This window comes from Dasypus novemcinctus, chromosome 9 (assembly GCF_030445035.2).
Source record: "Dasypus novemcinctus isolate mDasNov1 chromosome 9, mDasNov1.1.hap2, whole genome shotgun sequence".
Taxonomy (NCBI): Eukaryota; Metazoa; Chordata; class Mammalia; order Cingulata; family Dasypodidae; genus Dasypus; species Dasypus novemcinctus.
Genome location: NC_080681.1, coordinates 12,237,493 through 12,258,310, shown reverse-complemented (window position 1 = coordinate 12,258,310; position 20,818 = coordinate 12,237,493). Strand labels below are relative to the sequence as shown.

Here is a 20,818-nt window from a genome sequence, read left to right as displayed (position 1 = left end):
AAAGGAGGAAATTGTGGTGCTACTACAGAGGCTGCGTCCAACATCTGTCAATTAATTTATTGAATCAATTCATCAAGCATTTACTAAGTGTCTGGCCCAGTGTCACATGCTGGTAACACACTGATGTTAACAGACAGTACCTACCCTCACGTCTAGTAGTGTAGTCATACACATGCACCGGCAATTTGAAATGCATTACTGCATTGCAGAAGAAGGATGGGCAAATGTTGTAGGAAGCAGAAGAGGGAATCTCTACTGGAGGGGAAAGCAAGACATCACAGAGCATGTGGCATTTGAACTTGACATGTGGTTATTTGCCTTTGGTAAATGGTGAAAGGTCATATAAAGGAGAGGGTACAGCATGTAAAAAGGCATGGGATATGCAACAGTATAGGGTATGCAGGAACTATGAAGTAGTTCTCAGTGAATGGGCAGTAGGCTGCTTGAGAGTGACAATGGGGCCCAACCATGTGACCGTCCCATGGACATCCACTCTATTCCAGGAGAAGTGATGGCCCATTTCTAAATCACCTCCTCTCCCTCTCCTCTTCTCTGCATTCCCAATTCTCTATCACAAAAGATAAAGGAATTGGTCTGGCAAGCTCTTCATTTAGTGGTATGGGGACAGAGGGGTGCTAGTAGAAGGTGAGAATCACTATACTCATTATTATATTCTCTCTCCACTCCACACATGATTGACAAGGTGGAAAACCTTAAACAGAGAGGGTGTTTCTTTAGGGTGTTATTTTTCTGGCATCCAGGAGCAGATGGAATTTTCTAACTCTGGCTCAGCCAGTATTGTAGGACTCTCAGGTGACTCATAATAACTGGGATTTGGTTGCTTGATACAATCTTGGTAACTGTATTGAGAACTTTATAAAATTTATATCTCTAACTCAAGATATCTGCTCTAAACACTTGAGGCCAAAGACCTGAGGTAGGGTAAGAAACAATGATTAGTGATAGAAAAGTTTTAGTAATGGATGGTGGTGATGGTAGCACGACATTTTGAATATAGTTAACACCACTCTGAGTCATGTGAACATGGTCAAAAGGGGAAATTTTTAGGTTGCAGATATGTTACTAGAATAAAAAATAAAAGGAGGGGTATGGCCTAGTGCAGATACTACTCCATTCAATAAGATCAAGTCCATTATGTATTAGTAGAGGGGAATGGTGATATGAAAAATGTGCACCCACATCTCCACATCTCACACACACACGCATATGCACACATTGGGATTATGAAAGCTCTGCATATTTTCTTTCCAGATATACCATTCTAGTTATATTTGAATTAGAGTTATCTCTATTACTAAACAGTTTTGAGATCCTAGAGTAATGCCTACATTTTTTAATTCCTGGGAGACAGCATTTCATTTCTGCACTGGAGGTAGGTGCTTCAAATGATTGCAGCGTGTTGATGTCTAACTGTGTAATGCAAATTCAGCTATTGAATTTATTTCAAATGGAAAAATGCTCAAAAGCAGGACATGCTACTTGATTGAAAATTCCTTGGGGGCCAAAGCCAGGTCTCATTTCTATTTGCATGTCCCAGTTGCTTGCACGTAGCAGACTCTAAAAAATATTTATTACATTGAATCTGGTTCTGATTTTGATACTAACTGTAGGGTCACTTCTCTATGCCTCAGTTATTTCAACATTAAAATAAGATTGGGGCTTCAAATTCAAATGCTTTAAAGGCAGCAGGTACAGTTAATAATATATGGGGCAGCTGAGAGTACCAGCAGGGAGTAATGGGACCGTAGAAAATGCTCGATAACATTCAAGTTCTTTAAAACAAGGCCACGCCTCTCCAAAGAATATTTTTTTAACATGTTTAGCCATCAGGCACCAATTTGAAAGACTCTGAAAGATTCTTTTCCTCCTCTAAAATTGTTGAGTCAATGATTACTCTGGCTCCTGTACTTTTCTAACAATGGAGAGAAAAACATGTTAGGGGAGAGAGTGCTAGGAGGGACACTATGTAGTATGGGACACTGAGGACACTATGTAGTACCACTGTGTCTCAGCTTCTACTGGTGTGGTTCCATACTCAGACATTCCCCTCCCCTGTTTTCTCTCTCACTGATCAATTCATGGATCCCCTAAAATAGCTGTTGTGACATTCAAATTTAGAATAAACTACTAGAAGCAGAATCCAAGAAAAAAACATTTCGGGAGGAGCATCGAAGATGTTTGGCATTTCTGGATTTACTAGTTGCAGAAAGTAAGGTTGTAGTGAGCAGAAGGGGTCAAGATCATTAAAAATGCTGCCATCATGTCCACAGAAACATCAGGGCAATCCCAGGGCCCTTCAGAGAAGGGAGGACACAGGCGCCTCCAGCGAGTCTAGGCAGAGAGGGCAAAGCCCACCCTGTTGTTGGCCATGTCGAAGACGGAGTAATACTCCTTGAGGAAGACGTCTCCCAGGATCCACAGGGGCTGCCCGCTGGGGGAAGGCAGGTAAGTGGCCTCAATGCCGAGAGTGCAGTAGCCGTTGTTCTAAAGAGACAAAGGACATGAGGGCATCGCCAGTTGCACGGAAAAGGCCCTTTTCCATGGGAACTTCTCCCACCCTGCAGGCCCTTGATTCCCGTGGAGGGCCTCTGACTTCTTGTTCAGCTTCGGCCTGGCCCCTAGTGATTCCCCACTGCGGCCCCGATGTGAGCTGGGACAAAGAACAGCCCTTTGGGCCCACCTTGTCACAGGACCCTGGGGGCGAATACGTACGTTGAAGACGTAAGCAGAGGGAGGCAGAGGGAACTGGGCCCCGCTGATGATGAAGGTGATGGTGGGCATGTTCTGCACGTAGTCGCAGCTGACCACATACTGGGAGATGGAAGAGGTAAAGCTGAGGAACCCAGGGGACCGGGAGCCCAGACAGGACCCCCCCTCCCCGGCCCCCCAGCACCACCTTTGGCCTTTGAGTCTCCTGTGAGACTCTCCCCTTGATGTATCCTGATGCCCAGAGGCAGCACTGCCCAGCCCTCTTGCTTTCTTGAGCACTGTCCTCAAACACAGCTCGGCTCTTGGATTTGGTTGTGTGGCTGTGACCATAAAGAGTTAGCCTGATTCTATAACTCAGCCTCTTGCCCCAGAAAGTATGAATTACAGAGAAAAGATCCAGGTATGCCCATGCTTACATATGCTTTCATACACACTTATAGCCACATTTGTGTGCACCTGTACTCACCCCCCCCAAACACACACATCCATTGAGGAACCAAGATGTGCTGTGGGGACAGACTTGCATGCAGGGAGGAGCAAACTGCAGATAAGTATACAAAAGGGAGCAAGTCTGTGAAAAGGAGGCTACTCAGACTAAAACCCAAAGGTGTATTCCTAGGGAAGATAAAAACTTAAGTGGAATGGTTTGACAGTCTGAAGCTGCATGGACCTCAGGAAATCCTGTTCTCAAAGCTAATGCATTCCTGTGCATGTATACCTACTGTCAGTGGGAACTTCTGATAAAATTACTTGAGTTTTAAGGGTCTTTGACTAGATTGTGCAACCCGGACTGTGTCTTAATCCTCTTACTGGAGTCCTTTATAAACAGAGGAATAAAAAGCTACAGACACAGGGGGAAAAAAAGCTGCAGAGATAGAAAGGATCCCAGAAGCTGAGAGAGAAGGCCCTGGGGGCTGAGGAAGCCACTTAAGCCAGAAGCCAAAGCAACCAGGCCCAGTGGCTCATTAGTGGATGCCGCCCTGTGCCTGACCACACACAGCTGCAGCTCAGGGAGGAGGCATCTCTGATAATGCCTTCATCTGGACACTTTCACAGACTCAGGAGTGTAAGCTTTTAACCTAATAAATCCCATCGTGAAAGACAACTCATTTCGGGTATATTGCTCCCAGCAGCTTTTGGCAAACTAAAACAAATGGGGAAATGTGTTGCTCCCCGGTTCTAATATTTCAGTGTTGCCAAAGTTGAAGTGTCAATGGATTAGCAGCACCTCCTGACAACCTTTCACCCATAAGCACAGACTGGATGGAATTACTTTGCCCCTCTTTGCTTTGAGTGTTTGTCACTTGAAATGTCATGTTGTGTCTCTACCTGAATTCCTTGGAGGGGCTCAGGTCCCCACCTAACCCTTCCTCCCTCTTGTGGACTCATTGCACTCAGTGTCCTGTGTTGAGGTTTCCTGGAGGTGCAAAGAAGCCCTTGGCTACTGGTTACTCACATCGCCATTCTGAGCCTGCTGTGCTCCTGTTGCCTGCAGGAAAGAACCCATGTACTGCTGGGGAACAGCTAGCAGGAAGGTCCCAGTGTCCACAATGGCCTGGCAGCCCTGGGAGCACAAGCCAGTGGCCTGGTTACCGATGGCAAACCTGATGGGGAGACCAGGACAAAGAAGGTCAGGCACCTCTGCAGACATGATCCACGTCCACTCCTCATCCCCCCAACCCAGCAGCTCTGAGATTCTGCTTCTTCCAGGAAGCCAGGCGGTGACCTGTATTATACATTTGCCCACATAACATTTGTGATTATTGGATTAATATCCTCAGTCTTGGTCTGGTGTCCTCATCAGCTCCGACCGAAAGCTCTCGGAAGGCAAGGCAGGCACTGGGTCTTGAATTCTTTGATTTACCCCTATGGGGTCCAGCACATAGTACCAAACACAGTCACGGTTTGTAATCAGTAATTAACACATTATAACATCATCTGCTATGTACAACACACTCCAGAGATTATGGTGATGTTAGCAGGAGGTAATTTTTACTTACTGTTTTTAAGGAGTTTATCTAATAGCAACAAGAAGACACAGTACACGAAGCACGACTAACACCATAATGCAGTAGCTGATAACTCTATAATATGGGACATAAAGTCCTCCATGATATAGTCCCAGAGCCCTGGCTGAGCCTTTACCTGCTGCTCTTCCCATGCCTCCTTGTTCAGCACTGATTTAGTGGCTGCTGTCTATGAGCCAGGCATTGTGCAAAGGCTCTTGGAGATACAATGGAGAATGAGACAGACATCATCAGTCTAGTGCATGGGCCAAATACGTAACAAAAACATACAAGTGATGTTTAATTAAAGCTCTGCTAAGTGCCATGAAGGAAATGCAATGTGCCATAGAAGAAGAAACTTGATCTAGTCCTGGGTGTCACAAAATGACTTTTTGGAGGAAATGATGCTTAACCTGAGACTTAAAAGATGAGTCGAATTTGACCATATGAAAATGACTATTTATTCAAAGCACATTAACCCATTCCCTAACATGACAAGCTCTTACCTATCTCTCTACCTTTGTACATTTTGCTGTTTCCTCAGTGCCTAATACAATGATTAAGACATATTAGTTGGACAGGGACTCAGGTAAATATTATGGGACTAAAAGACAGAGGGATCACTGAAGACTGGACCCCATGGAGATGACTTGGGGAAGTCCAGGCTTCATGTATGGAAGTAGGGGGAAGGCTGTACTGATAGGAGGGGGCCTAGATTTTGTATGGTTTGAATACCAGGCCAAAGGAGTTTGGTCTTTAATTTGCCCATGATGGGGCTTTTTAGTGTAAAAGTAACTACAGCAGTCATGATCATGAGCTTTGGGATAAGATAAGCTTGGCTCAAATCTGAGCCTTATGAAATGGGTGACTTTAGACAAGTCACTTAACCTCTGAGCCTTGGTTTCTTTATCCTTCATATGTTGCTGTGGAAATTATATACAAAAATACAGGTAAAGCACTTAGCACAGTGACTGACACATAGAATACCTCAATGACAGCTATTACTTTTACTGATGATGGAAGTAGTGATGATGAAGCTTTCAGAAGAAATAACAGGGACTCACAGTGCCTAGGAATGACCAACCTGCTGGCAAGACGAGGCTCAGATGAGCAATCCAAAAAGTTCAGCCAAGAGCTGGATGTCAGAGGCTACTGAGCTCCAGGCCCACCTCAGCCTTGATGGTTTAGGTGATTCTTTAAGAAACTTATGCCTTATGGGGGAAGGGTGTCAGCCACAACAGGGCCAGGAAACACTGTCACACTGGAGGGGCACCCTAGGAGTATCCACAACCCATAGGAATTGTCCTCTCCACTTACTCCTGGATGGCAATCTGCCAGTACATTTCCTGGGTGACAGGGGTCCAGACGATCTGACCAGAATAAAGCTGAGTGTCCACACCTCCCAGGATGAGCTCTCCGCCATACTGACGAGTTGGTTGGCTGGGGAGAAATGTGGAAGAGTGTGAGTTCCCACAACACAATGAGGTAGGCAGTTTCTCTCACTTCTCTCTCCTTTCCTCCTTCCCTCAGACACTGAAGTACAGCAGATTGAGGGAAGCCATCTTCTGAGCTGCTCTTCAGACTCCACCTGGCTTAATGACACAAAGGAGAGACTTCTCAGAGTGAAACCCAAAGTCTTAGAAAATTAGGAATGTAGACTATGCCCATAAAAGAGGAGATAGGGCTGGAAACCAGGCACTTGAAGACGAACTATAAAAACATCCCTGAAAAATTCTCCCTGGGATGAAGTGAAAAGGAGAAGGAACAGCTCTGAGAACACCTGGGATTAGGCTTGACTGAGATCTCAAGTGTGCAATGACAGGTATGCTCCTTTTACAGTGAGGTTATGAATTAGACAGTGTTAGAAGGATGAGGCTCCTTGTTTTCATTACCCTGGGCCTGCCCAGGTTTGGAGTTCAAGTCCCCTGAGGAGCATGTGTTCTGGAATGACAGAGCAGGGAGGAAAGTTTGCCACAAAAATTCAAGGCCAGGTGGAGGGGGAAAAGCACTGGACTTTGTGATCAAGATGTTTGAGGAGTCTTGGCTCCACACCTACCAGTGAGTGACCTTGAGAATATTGGCAACCTGTTTGAGTCTCCATTTCCTCACTGGTCAAATGGGGCTAATAACAGGACTTTTGAGATATCATTTGGAGCAATGGATACAGCAACACTTCACAAAGCAGAGGTATTGTTACAACTATCATTTCGTTATTATTCCCTTTACTAGTAAGTGCTCACATGGCTTGTTCAATACCTCTACCTTTTGACAAATCTAATACATCCATCTCCAGAGTTATGAAATAAATGTTGAGGCAATATTCCTCACTTTTAAGAAAAGAGTCATCCTCTGGCTTATAGCCTAACATAATTTTTTTAAAAAGTTCTTATAGTACATTTAAAATAATATTCCCCCTCCAAATGAAACTACTCACAAATTTTCAGAAATGCATAGATTGCATATAAGAAGCTATACTTATTATGTCAAGAAACTTTACCACCTGGGCCATATCTGATCTTGGATGGTGGACTCTATGGAGGAGTTCTAAGCCATCTGGAGCTCATTTCCTGAGACCTTCCCAGGACAGGGTGTAGAGGACCAGGTTCTTACCTAGAGAAGTAGAAGCTGAAGATGGGTTGAGTGAGCTGGCCCTGCTGCAGCATCCCCTGCATGACCGTAGGGGAATTCCCCACTGCCATGTTTGGGTAGGCCATTCCTAGGATCCCATCGAAGTCTGAATAGTAGAAGGGGTTGCTGGGCTCATTCTCACTCAGGCCAAACTCCTGGTTGTTGACGACGATGTTCTGAACCTAGGGTGAGCAGACAGGAGAGCTTACAGGTCAAGCCGACAAATCCTTCCCAGCACGTGGAATATAGAACCTCTCCTGGGGAGAAGAGGTTGGCTTCTTTCATGCAGAGCTCAACCATGGGGGTGGGAGTGGAGGGTGAAAGGGTACCAGCGCCACCTAACCATGTATGTCTGGGAAAAAGAGTATGGGTTTTGGGCAGGTAGAGCAGTCATTTTCTGGAGTTACAGTTTCTGCTTTCATGGAGTGAAAGGACAGCAACTGGTTTTATGGTAAATAACTCATGTACAAGATCAAGGGTATTTGACTTAAAGAAATAAGGATGGAGTGAGAAAACATGTCTTCAAATATCCAAAGTGTTATGTGGAAGAGGAAACAGATTTATTCTGTGTGGTTCCAGAAAGCAGAGTTGAGACCAGGGAGCAGTCACAAGAAGACAAACTTTGCACATTATAAAGGGCTTTCTACAATTAGAAAGTCACCTAACAAGCGTGATGTGAAAGCAATTCCTGTCTAAGGAAGAGTATTGAATGAGATGCCTTCAAAGTCCCTTCTGACCCTCAGCTCCTATAAAGTTTGTACCTAATTAGTAAGCATGGATTTCTCTGATGGCATAAGGCTTTAGAAAATGGGACCCAAACCAAGAAAACACCACTCACAGTCACGGTGTCATATCCAAGGACTACACTCAGGCTGCCACTTCCATAGGACAAAGTATAGGTTTGTCCATTGTTTCTGAAGGTAGAGGACAGGCTGGGGTTGAACTTGTTGTGATTGGCTGTAGAGACAAAATGGAATATTAGTGTCACTCACTGCTTTCCTAAACACTTAGAGGAAATTTACCCTCAATGGCCTGGGGTCGTCACAGTAAGGCTTGGACAGGGCACTGGCTCAGACCCCTTGTAAGCTAGACAATCTGTATTGGTCCCTGAAAAGTCTATCCACTTGGATGATAAACATTGCCCAGATTCCTTCCAATCTACCATGCCCTAAGGGAAAGATTGAACAGGGGTGCCAGGAATTCTGGATCACAAGAGAGCTGAGGGGAAGCAAAAGTGTAGAAAGAACGGAAGCCTTAGTAATTTCTGCTGCCTCTTGCCAGAACTCTTGGCCCTTCTGAAATGCGGTGCTCAAGTGCTTGATAGACTGAGGGCAAGATTTTTAGATGTTCCTAATATGAGGAGGATGGGATCATGGATATGGGTAAAGAACTCTGGACTTGGAATTAGAAGCCTGAACGCAAATCCTGACCCTGACACTTATTAATACTCCTTTCTCTGCCCCTCCCTCTACTTCCATCCACGGGAGTGGGTGATGATTGAAGTGTACTCACAGCAGGCCTGGCTTTGACAGTAGGTGGAAGGCACCCACAGGTTGGAGGAGCCGGTGTCAAAGAGGACCAGGAAATTTTGGGGTGGTGTCCCGATGCTGATCTCCCCAAAATAAAAAGACTGCAAAGAAAAGTGTGCCACTTTGTTAAGCTCCCAAGCACGGTCCTAAAGATGGGGAAGATGTTAACCCACAGGAAACCACAAGCTCTCCCTCCCACCTGGAGCCAGGCCCTCTAGACGTTCCACCTTTTTGTCCCTAATTGCAAGTGCAGGTCTATGATTAGCTGAGACAACGTCCTCCTCCAAATGTGTTTTCTACTCTGCAACAGGTGATACCTCCATAGATTTGCCATACTATGCCAGAACACCCAGGGTGGTGGGAGAAGTACATTTTTCTTTCCCATTCCCTGTGTCCAGTCACCCTCCTCCCATCACACACACATATGCACACACACATTCACACACACCCTTCTCTTAGGATGTTAGATACTTAGATCACCCTCTCCTTCAGTCAACACTAGCAAAGGGTATAAACTGAGGAAGCCTGGGTTGAGAGGCAGCATAAAGGACAAAAAGAACATTTCACTGGGGGAGATAGTTTAAGTTCTAGGTGAATTTGTGCAAGTCCCATCACTTCCCTGTCTCTAGTTCCTTTGTTTATAAAATGAGAGAGTTGAAATAGGAGATAGATCCCTAAGGTGCCTTCCAACTCTGACTCTTGGTATAACATTTCCCTAGGAACAAGTCCATAGTGCACTAGAGTGTCCAATGCCCTGACCGGACATCATATCATAGTGTAGGCATTCAAACATGTGCCCTGGGGATCAGCAGGGGACCATTATACTTTTCCAAATGGGGAGAGAACTAGTGTCTGGAGCCACTGGAAATAGTGCTGCATGGCTTGGCAGCCTTGCTTGTGATTTCCGTCCTTGACCGTATAGCCACTTCCTGTGGATCTCTCAATTGACTTGACCATTCCCACTATGAATCTCTTAACCATAGAAATGAAGCTTTAGAGAGATGGGCCATTAAGATGGAAGGAAAAGGAACTACTGTTAGATGGTGCCAACTCACAACTCTATTATTCAGATGCTTTCCATAGGAAGGTGAAACTTACAAAGATTCAGTAGCTGGTGCAAAAATCACAGCTAATGAGAGGTATAAATGAGCGTCTGAGAAGGTAAGTAGCTGAGGGTAATGGACAGCTTCCCCTCCCCCCACTCTTCACTCACATCAAGGTAGTTGGTGATGGGCTCATAAGCAACAGCATCATTGTTGAAACGGTACTTGGCAGCTGGATCAACCTTTGGGTGGTTCTTTAGGAATGCCTCCAGTACACCCTGCTCCTTCATTGCCTGACGGCCAGACTTGCCTTTCTTCAGAATGATTCTGCAGAGAACAGGATAACAAAAGGAATGAGCTTCATCTTGCCCCCACTAAAATAGTCCCTTCAATTCTTCCAACATCTTCAGTACTCTGCTCAAGAATAACCTCTTACAGGAAATCCTCCTGGATTTTCACCAGCTCTGACCCCTGCAATCACACCTGCATTTCCACGGTGGGTATACAGAAGCCCACATATTTGATTTGTTATGCTTTTATATTGTTTCCAGAGAATCAACATCTATTACTTTCCAGTCCTTCTTTCAAGTCTGGGGCAGGGATCATGGATAACTTCCTCGTTGGTTAACAAAACACTCACCCTCCACCCATCCATCCATCCTTCCATCCATTTCAAGTCTGGGCCCAGTGGGCAGTGGGTGCTCGGTTTATGATATTGGGAGTCACGCTGGCTGCCTTTCCCAGAGGCCTGCAGAGGAAGACCTGGGTCTTTCCTAACCATCAGGTTTACTGAGGACTGGAATTCACAATGAAGCTGAATGTCAATACGCACCTTTCTACACCCTCTGAGAGGTGTAGACAAACCAAGACCAAGACCAGGATCTTCATGGTGCTGATTTTCGGTGGCTACCAACACACAGGGTGCCGTGGCCAGAGCCAAGGGTAGAGGCACACAGAGGGAGGCTGAGTCCCTCTTATACCCTAATCTCCCCACCTATTAAGCCTCTAAGCACGTGGACTTTCCTTCCTTAGTACCAGCTAGTGCCCCTACATATCCATGGAATTCTGTTTGTTTTTCCCTCTGGTAGACATTAATGACTTTAATATCAATCAGTAGTCCATTTAAAAAGCAGTTAATGGCTTAGCTGATGGAATCTAAAGATTAGGATTTGATAACAAAGGTAAAATAATACACTGGGGACAAAGGGTCCTGGTGCCTATGCCTACTGAGAAATAGGAGCTGGCAACTTCTGCCAGAACAATGAAACAATTTGCTCTTTGGCTCCAAAAGTCAAGTGCTTTTTTTGAGTCTACTCTCCACTTCTTCCTCTCCTTCTCCTCCCTATTCCTCTGATCAGTCTCATCCAGAGCCTTCCATATGTGATTCTCATAGTCCATGATACTCTTTGCTCTTTATTCTTACATTTTTTTAGTTTACAAATCAGCCAGTATGTTTTTTTACTACTATGCTCCCTCTACTAAATTCTGGGGATGGAAAGATAATTAAGGAATGGTCCTGGGTATGCACATGGCTGCACTCCTACTGGAGTGACTGACACATAATCAAATTACGAGGCAAAGTGATCACACTAGGTATTCAAATGTTTGTTGAATGAATGAGGGTGATAATGAAAGTATTCCTAAAGCAAGCAGAGAGACGGAGTGACAGCTCCTGGTGGGTGGAAAAGGCTTCACAGAGGCGGCTTCATTTGTGTAAGGATCTCGCAGGATGCTAGATGAGGAAGAAGGGAGGAAGAAAAGCCGTTGGAAACAGAAGAAAACCTTGAGTAACAGCACCAAGGTTGAAGACGTATGATGAGTTCAGAGACCATTGTGACCAAGAGGTCCAGAAAAGGCATTCTCAATGTCTCCTCACCAGCCCAACACAAATGCAAAGACCCTCCCTTGGGGGAGCGCAGTTCCCAGCATGCTGATTGTATTCCTTTAATGCTTTAACCCTTATTGCCATCAAATTATTTCTGACATGCTTCGTAACTGATTACAACCCATCTCATTGGGCCTCACAGCTGGATGATTGAATTACAGCAGTGAGCCTCCTCATGGGCTGGCCAGACTTTAAGGCGGACCTTGTGTGCCAAGCTCAGGTAGACTGCCTTCATCCTATAAGCAGTTAAGAGCCTTCGAGATTTTCACCTCAGAAAATGACACACGTAATGCCCTTCCATCTAAATTTCCATACAGCCTTTTAGATTGGGGCCCTTGGAAGCAGTGAGTAAAAAAGAACTGTCACCAAAATCATTCCCTAAGTAAGAAAGTTATTGAGGGCATTAGAGAAGTTACTGGAGCTTTGCCATGAGTCTACCCTGAAGACTTTAAGCTACAAACCCAAAGTAGTTTGCAACTTCATAAGTGTCATTTAATGTTTCTTTAGAGAAGTAAGTTTCAAAGAAAAACTAAGAGCTGCAGAGAATATTACTTACAATGACAATAACTCCCATTTATTGAGCATTGAGTGTGTACCCAGCCCATAGATCACTTAATCGTCACAACAATCTTGTGAGGCTAATTTAACTTCCTGAATATTATATACTCTGTATAAAGCAAAGCTGGAACCTCAAGTCTGGTTTTTCTGACTTCCGAAACTCCATCTCACCACCTCCCTGTACTGCCACCTCTTCTGGACCTGATATGCTTAGGGTCTCTTTGTTTTGATGTGTTTGAAAGTATCAATTTTTTTTAGGAAGTAACAGAGATTGAACCCGGGACCTCATACATAAGAAGCAGGTACTCAACTACTGAGCTATACCTGCTCCCTCAAAGTATCAACTTTAACAATGATATCAGAGATTTATGTTTGATTTATATTTTACAGAAACCTATTCCAATTGTTTTTCTCACACTCTCCTTATTTCCTTCCTACATTAAAAAAAAAAAAAAATGTAATCCTGTTATGCTGCTGCCATCTTGTGGCAATATTGCTAATTTGCAAAAACCGGTTTCTGAAAGGGTAAAAGTAACCTTCGTGCAAGGAAAATTTCAAGTGAGGAAGTGACAATAGCTCAAATCTTCTCCATAGCTCTTAGGTGGAAACAGTTTTTGCCTCCTTATTAGTCATGCCTGTTTAATCCTGCGCCCTGCTCCTTTACCCACCGGAGTCAAATTAGCCCCTACCGTCATCTGGTAGGAGCCTAGTTGCTGAAATATCTCCCATTGTATTCTGCGCAATAGTTTCTGTTAGATGCACACACAAAAATGCACATCGAATAAGCCATGAAATTTACATTTCTATTACCATCTTTTGCATTTGATACTTTTTCATCAATATGGTAGCAAGAGACAGAGCAAATAATATAGATGGGAGAGAGCAGTAGAACATCAAAGTCTCCCATTAAAATACAAATATTTTGCCTGTTCATTAAGAGTTTCCATTATATTGCCTGCAGTTTAAATTTTCATGTGAGCTGGGAATGGACCGAGAAAGCCAGGCACATTTTAACTGGGAAGGGAAGGAAAGAGGGTCAACGTTCTAATCAACCGTTAACTGGGGGAAGATCAACAAGGAGCCAAGCATGGGATCCCAGAAAAAAACAAGGACAGAATATAAGTTTTACATTGCTTGAAATGGGAAGAAATCTAATTAAGCCCCTTGCTATGTGTTCAATGTTAGACTACAAAGAATTCAGGGTTTTCACAATTCAACTGATACCTTCCCTTTACCCATTTCCTGAAGTATTAAGCTGCCCTGCCCTGCTCTCAGCCCTTCCACAGAGGCCTAGCCTGGCCCTAATCGATATTTCTGGAGCTCAAGGTTTATACTGTGGACATGAGATGTGCCAGTGTTCCACCCGGAATCCTGCCAAGGAGACCTACAGCTGAAACATTATTGGGCATGTCTTTTGGGAGACTGAGAGAACATGAAATTCTACACCAAGAATTCTATGTTTCCACGGGCTTTGTCAGTCTCACATCAAATATTTTTACCAAAAAGGAACGCTTCTGTCCTGTAAAAGCCCGATTCCAGAATAGACTGAAGCATAGGCAGAAGCTCCTCAGGGAAATTCCAGGCTCTTCACAGGGGGGAGCGGGTGTGGAGTTGTCTGAACTCAGTTTTTCCACCAACGTAGTCCCTCCAGCCCTCTCTCTGTGTCTACGTTAGTAAGGTTAGCTGTGGTGCTTCTTTTTTTACCTACCCATCTTGAGCAGGATCTTGAAAAGCAATGATCAATTTTACTAGAAAATTCCACCTAAAGGTAAATAAGAGGTGCCCAGAAACCTATTAGTCTTGCCACTCCTAGCACCCAACCCACTGTGTCCCTTGCTCACCCAGCTCTATGTCTACAGTTGCAGAGAACGAGGCCATGGCTCTCATCCTGGGGAATGTGCAGGTTGAGAGGTGAGTAGTCCCAGCTCTCTATTGTCATTTCTCTCATTTTGACTGTAAATTCTGCAAATGCTCAAGTGCAAAAATATTTTTTGAGAAAATGGCATTATAATAGCATTCCTAGGCTATGTACACATTTACATGTACCTGTAGACAAATACAAACATATAAAAGCTTTGTATATTGTTCTGGCATTTTCTGTTTTAAGTGGTACTGAAAAGCTCTGGCATTTTCGATTGTAAGTGAGAGTACTGAGTACGTGTAAGTACTGAGAGGTCCATTCTTTCCTTTATTCTTTTTGCAAGCTCTTTAAAAATTGCCTCCAATGGGACCAGCAAGATGCTAGTGCCTCAGGGTCTGACTCAGAGCAGAATGGAGATTGAGAGCCTAAGTACTCGTACAGGAAGCTTTCCATTCCACATCAGCACTACTCTCAATGTAAAGGTTCCTACCTTCATCTCTGGGGGTGTTCAGTGTCTTGGAACATTGAAATTGGTGTTGGCCATATGAAGAATATTATACAAGTACTGAGCCAAATCTTGAAGCTCAAACAAGAATCGCTCCTGTTGAAGAGTCAATGGACAATGCGCTGACTACTGTTAATGTGTGGTATTCATTGCCAATGAGAAGTATAACCAAGGGGGTATTAGGAATAAGCCTGCCAGTCATAAAGGGAGAAAGTCTAAAAGGGTTGATTAAGTGCCTGTGTTCTTCAGCCAAAGGGGTGCTGGTGCAAAGTACCAGAAATCGGTTGACTTTTATAAAAGGTATTTATTGGGATAGAAGCTTACAGTTCCAAGGCCCTAAAGAGTCCAACTCAAGGTACCATAAGAGGTACTTTCTTAACCAAAGTAGGGTGCCCCATGTTGATGCTAGATGGCAGGAAACATCTGCAAGGGCTCAGCCTTCCTCCTTCCCCTTAAAGCTCCATGGGTCCAGCTTCTTCCATCTCAGCTGTAGGCTGGGATAAGGCTCATCTCTCTTTCTGGGGCTTATTTCTTTCTGAGCTCAGCTGTTCTGTTCTTTTCACAAGGTCAGCTGCAAACTATCAAGTTCATCTCCCTTCTCAGGGCTGGAGGATCCTCCATTTATCTTCTCTGTGAATCTACTTCTGTGAGAGAGCCTGCTTTTTGTTTGTTTTTTGTTTTTGTTTTTGTTTTTTGATGTTGGAGTTTTTTTTCTTTTTCTTTTTTACTTCACTATATATATTTTTATTGTCTTTTTTTAAAAAAGATAAATAGATCACATAAAACATTTCATTAAAGAACATAAGAGTTCCCATATACCCCACTCCCCACCCCATCCCCCAGTTCTCCCACATCAACATCCCCTTTCATCAGTGAGGCACGTTCACTGCATTTGGTGAATACATCCTGGAGCACTGCCACACCACATGGACCATAGTTTTCATTGTAGTTCACATGCGAGTCTGTTTTATCAGCCCACCGAGGGGGCAGGGACTCAACCCTGTAACTCCCTAAAGTTGTGGTCAAATCAAAGCCCTAATCTTGATTTTCTTTTAAACTTTTTAAAGATGCAATTTATTAAACACCACCAAATATGTTTATAAAGTTTATAAAGACACTTAAACAAACAAAATCTTGTCACCTTTTGAGAATGCAAAGAACCAACTCACTATTTGAAAACTGGTAAACTAAAGGGAAAGAAGCAAGCATTTACCCTGCTTCCCTATATGAACTGTATCTCAGGGTAACCAAATAGTTGAGAAGCAGAAACTGCAACAGTCCCAAGACTCCAGAACACGTGTTTCCTGCTAGGTACCACATCCAAGGGTAACTGCTATTCTGATTTATTGTTTTGCTTGTTTTTATATTCCATAAAAAATGGCAATCTTCCTGTACTCTTTTGCATTTGTCCTCTTTCAGTCAATATTATGTTTGTGAAATTCATCCATATTGTAGTTGTAGGTCACTTATTCTCATTACTATATAATATTTCACTACAGAAATATTATATTGTATTTCATTATGGAAATACAATTTTAGTTGTTTATTCTACTGTAGATGGTCATTTGGGAAGTTGCATGTTTTTAGATATTATGAATCATGTTGCTATGAACATTTTTGCTCTGTGCTGTCCAATAAGATGGCTCCTAGCCCATGTGGTTATTTAAATTAAATTTAATTTAAAATTCATTGCCTCAATTACACTGGCCACATTTCAAGTGCTGAAGAATTGCTCCTGGCTAGTGCAATCTATACTCGGAGTATAGTATTAAAAAATTTCTGAGAAGCGGACTTGGCCCAGTGGTTAGGGCGTCCGTCTACCACATGGGAGGTCTGCGGTTCAAACCCCGGGCCTCCTTGACCCGTGTGGAGCTGGCCCATGTGCAGTGCTGATGTGCGCAAGGAATGCCATGCCACGCAGGGGTGTCCCCTGCATAGGGGAGTCCCACGCAAAAGGAGTGGTCCCCGTAAGGAGAGTTGCCCAGCGCGAAAGAAAGTGCAGCCTGCCCAAGAATGGTGCTGCACACAGAGAGCTGACACAACAAGATGACGCAACAAAAAGAAACACATATTCCAGTGCCGCTGACAACAGAAGCGGACAAAGAAGAAGATGCAGCAAATAGACACAGAGAACAGACAAGGGGGAGGAAGGGGAAGGGAGAGAAATAAATAAATCTTTAAAAAAAATTTCTGTCACTTCAAAAAGTTCTAATGGACAGCACTGTTCTATTGAATATCTTTTGTTGAGTGTACATAATTCAATTCTCAATTATTTTTTATAGAGATTTTAATTCTCTAATGAAATTCTCTACTCTCATATCTTTTGTTTGTCTTTTCCTCTGTATTCTTTAAAATAATCCTCATAGTTATTGTAAAATCTTTGTGATCACAAATACTTAAATAATTTGTAGTCTATTTCCATTGTATGTTTCTTCTCTTTTTTTTTAAATTTTTTTTAATTGATTTTGTAAAAATATTACATTAAAAAAATATGAGGTCCCATTCAACCCCACCACCCCCACCCCACCACTCCCCCCCCAGCAACACTCACTCCCATCATCATGACACATCCATTGCATTTGGTAAGTACATCTCTGGGTATCTCTGCACCTCATGATCATTGGTCCACATCATGGCCCACACTCTCCCCCATTCCATCCAGTGGGCCCTGGGAGGATTTACAATGTCCGGTGATTGCCCCTGAAGCACCATCCAGGGCAACTCCAAGTCCCAAAGGCACCTCCACATCTCATCTCTTCCTGCCATTCCCCATACCCATCAGCCACCATGTCCACTTTTCCCACTCGAATGCCACCTTTTCTCTGTGGTCTTTGGATTGGTTGTGTCCGTTGCACCTCTATGTCAAGAGGAGGCTCTTGATTAATAGTGTTCTCTTGTCTCTTTGCATGTCTTGTCATTTTTGAGTGTGCTAAACATGGCATATAAGTGAACTATAGAGGTTCCAGATCATTTTTTCTTCCACTAGGAAAGAAGATATCTAATATGCATATATCATAAGGGCCTGCTACTCTCAGTTTAGTTAGGGTTTTAGGTCAGCATTGAGTTGCAGCTATAGAAATAATTATCTACTTCTGATTTGCTTCTGTTCCTCAGGTATGCCCCCGCCCCCAGGTTTTTGTTCATGAACTGGCAGATATCCCACTCTTAAATTCTGAAAGACTAATGGTGTTTCAGCTCTTACCAACAGAGGTTCCCAACCCAACTCTCTAGCCTCCTGTTCCATGTGGCTTCAAATGGGGCAAATGTCCTACTGGGAGACTGGCCAAGTATTTGAGATATTCAGTAGAGCTTGACATATTGGTCTGTTTTCTTTTGCGGAAAACTGGCTTACCTGTACCTTATTGTAAATGTTACATATTTTCTATTGTAGATGTTGCAATTGTTCCCTATTATTGTCAATGATGTTGCAGTTCTAATAGCAAACGGCTGCTTGGTAGTTTCCAATAAATATGAGGTGGAAACTAGGGTCAAGGCTCTCAGTTCCAGAAGCTGTGAGTCCCCTGGTCCCATCTTTATCTCTTCTCTTGTGTGTCTCTCTCTGCCCTTTAGTTCTGTAAGGTCTGCATTGCCTTCCCTTTGAGCCAAACTATTGTGAGATGATTGCAGCAGTTTTCTTTTATTAGGTACTCCCTATATTCTCAAGGAATTCTTGTCCCTCCAATTGAGAACACAGCAGGACTCCCCAGGATGAGAATTTAGTATTTTCTTGTTTATTGTGTGGGTCTCCACCCATTGAGATAAGGGCAGTACCTAGTGAAGAAAGACAGACAATTATGCCAGTCCCTTGATATTGATTATTGTACTTATGAACGTTTTCTTGTGAAATTGAAACTCAGCCTAGTGTTATAAATTGCCTAAGAATTATCACCTGAAAGCCTTGTTGCTCAAATGTGGCCTTTAAGTCAAACTCAGGATATAAATGCATTATCTGCCCTCCAGGCAGGACATAACTCCTGGGGATGAGCCTCCCTGGCACCGGGGGATTATTGTCAAGCATCGACGAATGATGCATTTGGAGAAAGACCTGGACCAAAAGGGGGAAATATTAAATACAAATGAGCTTTTATAGCTAAGAGATTTCAAAGTGAGTCGAGAGGTCATTCCAGAAGTTACACTTATACAAGTCTCAGCAGAATCTCATTGACTGCCACAGTAAACAATGCATCAAACTGTGGGGCTCCTGAGGGCTCTAGAGACATCTAGACACTATAAGCAGGGTAGTCAAGCTCAGGAATTTAGTACCCTGTCAGTGGGCCTTACTTTGGAATTTATGCTCCCCAGTGTAACAGAGTTAGTCTCATTTATAGTTTCCATATACATGGCTCTTCTACCACTTTTTTTTCCAAATTCTACTCAATTTATTCATTTTTTTAAAGATATTAAATTTTTAAAAAAATGAGGTCCCCATTCACCCGCACCACCCTACTCCACCACTTCTCCCACAGTAACACTCTCCCCCATCATCATGTCACATCCATTGCGTCTGGTGAGTACATCTCCGGGCATTGCTGCACCCCATGTCCCATGTTCCACACCATAGCCCACACTTTCCCACGTTCCATCCAGTGGGCCATGGGGGGACATACAACATCCGGCAATTGTCCCTGGGGCACCACCCAGGACAACTCCAAGTCCCGAGAATGCCTCCACATCTCTTCTCTTCCTCCCATTCCCCGCACCCAGCAGCCACCATGGCCACTTTTTCCACATCAATGCCACATTTTCTCGATTATTAACCACAATGGTTCATGAACAGAATATCATTAAGTCCACTCTGATCCTTACTGTATTCCTCCTTCCTGTGGACCTTGGCTTGGTTGAGTCCATTCCACATCTATGTCAAGAGGGGGTTTAGATTCCACATGGATATTGGATGCAATCCTCCTGCTTTCAGTTGTAGGCACTCTAGGCTCCATGGTGGGGTGGTTGACATTCTTCAACTCCATGTTAGCTGAGTGGGGTAAGTCCAATAAATCAGAGTGTAGGAGCTGAAGTCTGTTGAGGCTCAGGGCCTGGCTATCATATTGTCAGTCCAGAGATTCAAATCTCCTAGATATATCTTAAGCCCCAGCACCAACTACAATTCCAGTAAAGTAGCATGAAAGGCTTGTGAAAAGAGATACCATCTGAGTCCAGCTCCATCACGCAGAAACACCAGCACCAAAGAAGGTCCAACTGGCATGGCAGTGAACCCCATCTGTCATGACCATAGAACCTGTGGGTCTCTTTAGCCCTCAAAAGGACCAATACCAGGGGTTGTATCTACTTTATCTGTCTCTGAGACTCTGCTCAGGTGTGCATAAGGGCAATCCTTCTGACAACCTCCAGACTCTTTTTTTAGAAACTCATAGCTATATGAACTCATTTGTCTTTTCCATTTCCCCCTTACTTTAGGTCAAACAGCATTTTTAACTCTTGTTATTATATGTAGACAGGGATATTCTGCTGGTCCACGTTGAACCTTTAATTTAAGGTCATTTTCTAGTTATGTCATCAGCTGGTACTTGGTAGTGATCCCTCGGTGCCAGGGAGGCTCATCCCAGGGTGTCATGTCCCATGCTGGGGGGAAGGCATTGCATTCACATGCTGAGTTTGGCTTCGAGACTGGCCACATTTGAGTAACATGGAGGCTGTCAGGAGGGAACTCTTAGACACAGTGCTGCTCTAGGCCTTGTTCTTATTTCAGGTGTATAGGCTCACAAGCATAGTCATTAGTATCAGGTGCTCACTGTTGGACCCTCATTCCTTCCTGGTCCTTACCACTGCACCTGGGGGACAGCCGCTGCTCCTCTAGGGACCACGACAGAGCCCCCCCCCCCCGGGCCAGTAACCCAGTACCCCCCCCAGCTGTTGTTTTTAATTGTTTCCACTATGAGTATATCCAAACATTTCCATGCACCCTGGACACATGCCCTGTATAACTCCCTGTCGACCATATATCGCCTGTCAATAACATCCCATACCAGTATTCCTCCGCTGCCATTGTTGAATCACTCTGTGGTCCAAAACTTCCTGAAAAGTGAAGCCCAATATAATGTCAAGTTCCGTTACT

The 20,818-nt window shown here is 43.9% G+C and overlaps 1 protein-coding gene across 1 annotated transcript; it reads right to left on the bottom strand.

The window, feature by feature from the left end:
* Positions 1 to 2,352: 2,352 nt before the first annotated feature.
* PGB (pepsinogen B) lies at positions 2,353 to 10,824 on the bottom strand. Its single transcript, XM_004473048.2, has 9 exons — positions 10,769 to 10,824; positions 10,107 to 10,263; positions 8,877 to 8,994; positions 8,203 to 8,321; positions 7,347 to 7,546; positions 6,054 to 6,176; positions 4,187 to 4,334; positions 2,734 to 2,832; positions 2,353 to 2,505 (listed from the first exon to the last, which is right to left on the bottom strand). The coding sequence occupies exons 1-9, from the start codon at positions 10,822 to 10,824 to the stop codon at positions 2,353 to 2,355; spliced, it is 1,173 nt and encodes a 390-aa protein (XP_004473105.2).
* Between the last annotated feature and the right edge of the window lie 9,994 nt (positions 10,825 to 20,818).

What these genes read in the sequence shown, in the direction of transcription:
- PGB (XM_004473048.2), bottom strand. Translation starts at nt 10,824, where the DNA reads ATGAAGATCCTGGTCTTGGTCTTGGTTTGTCTACACCTCTCAGAGGGT. An exon ending in CTCTCAGAGGGTGTAGAAAG is followed by an intron (nt 10,264 to 10,768) that starts GTGCGTATTGAC and finishes TGTTCTCTGCAG; the next exon opens with AATCATTCTGAAGAAAGGCA. An exon ending in TTGGATATGACACCGTGACT is followed by an intron (nt 7,547 to 8,202) that starts GTGAGTGGTGTT and finishes TGCTCACCCTAG; the next exon opens with GTTCAGAACATCGTCGTCAA.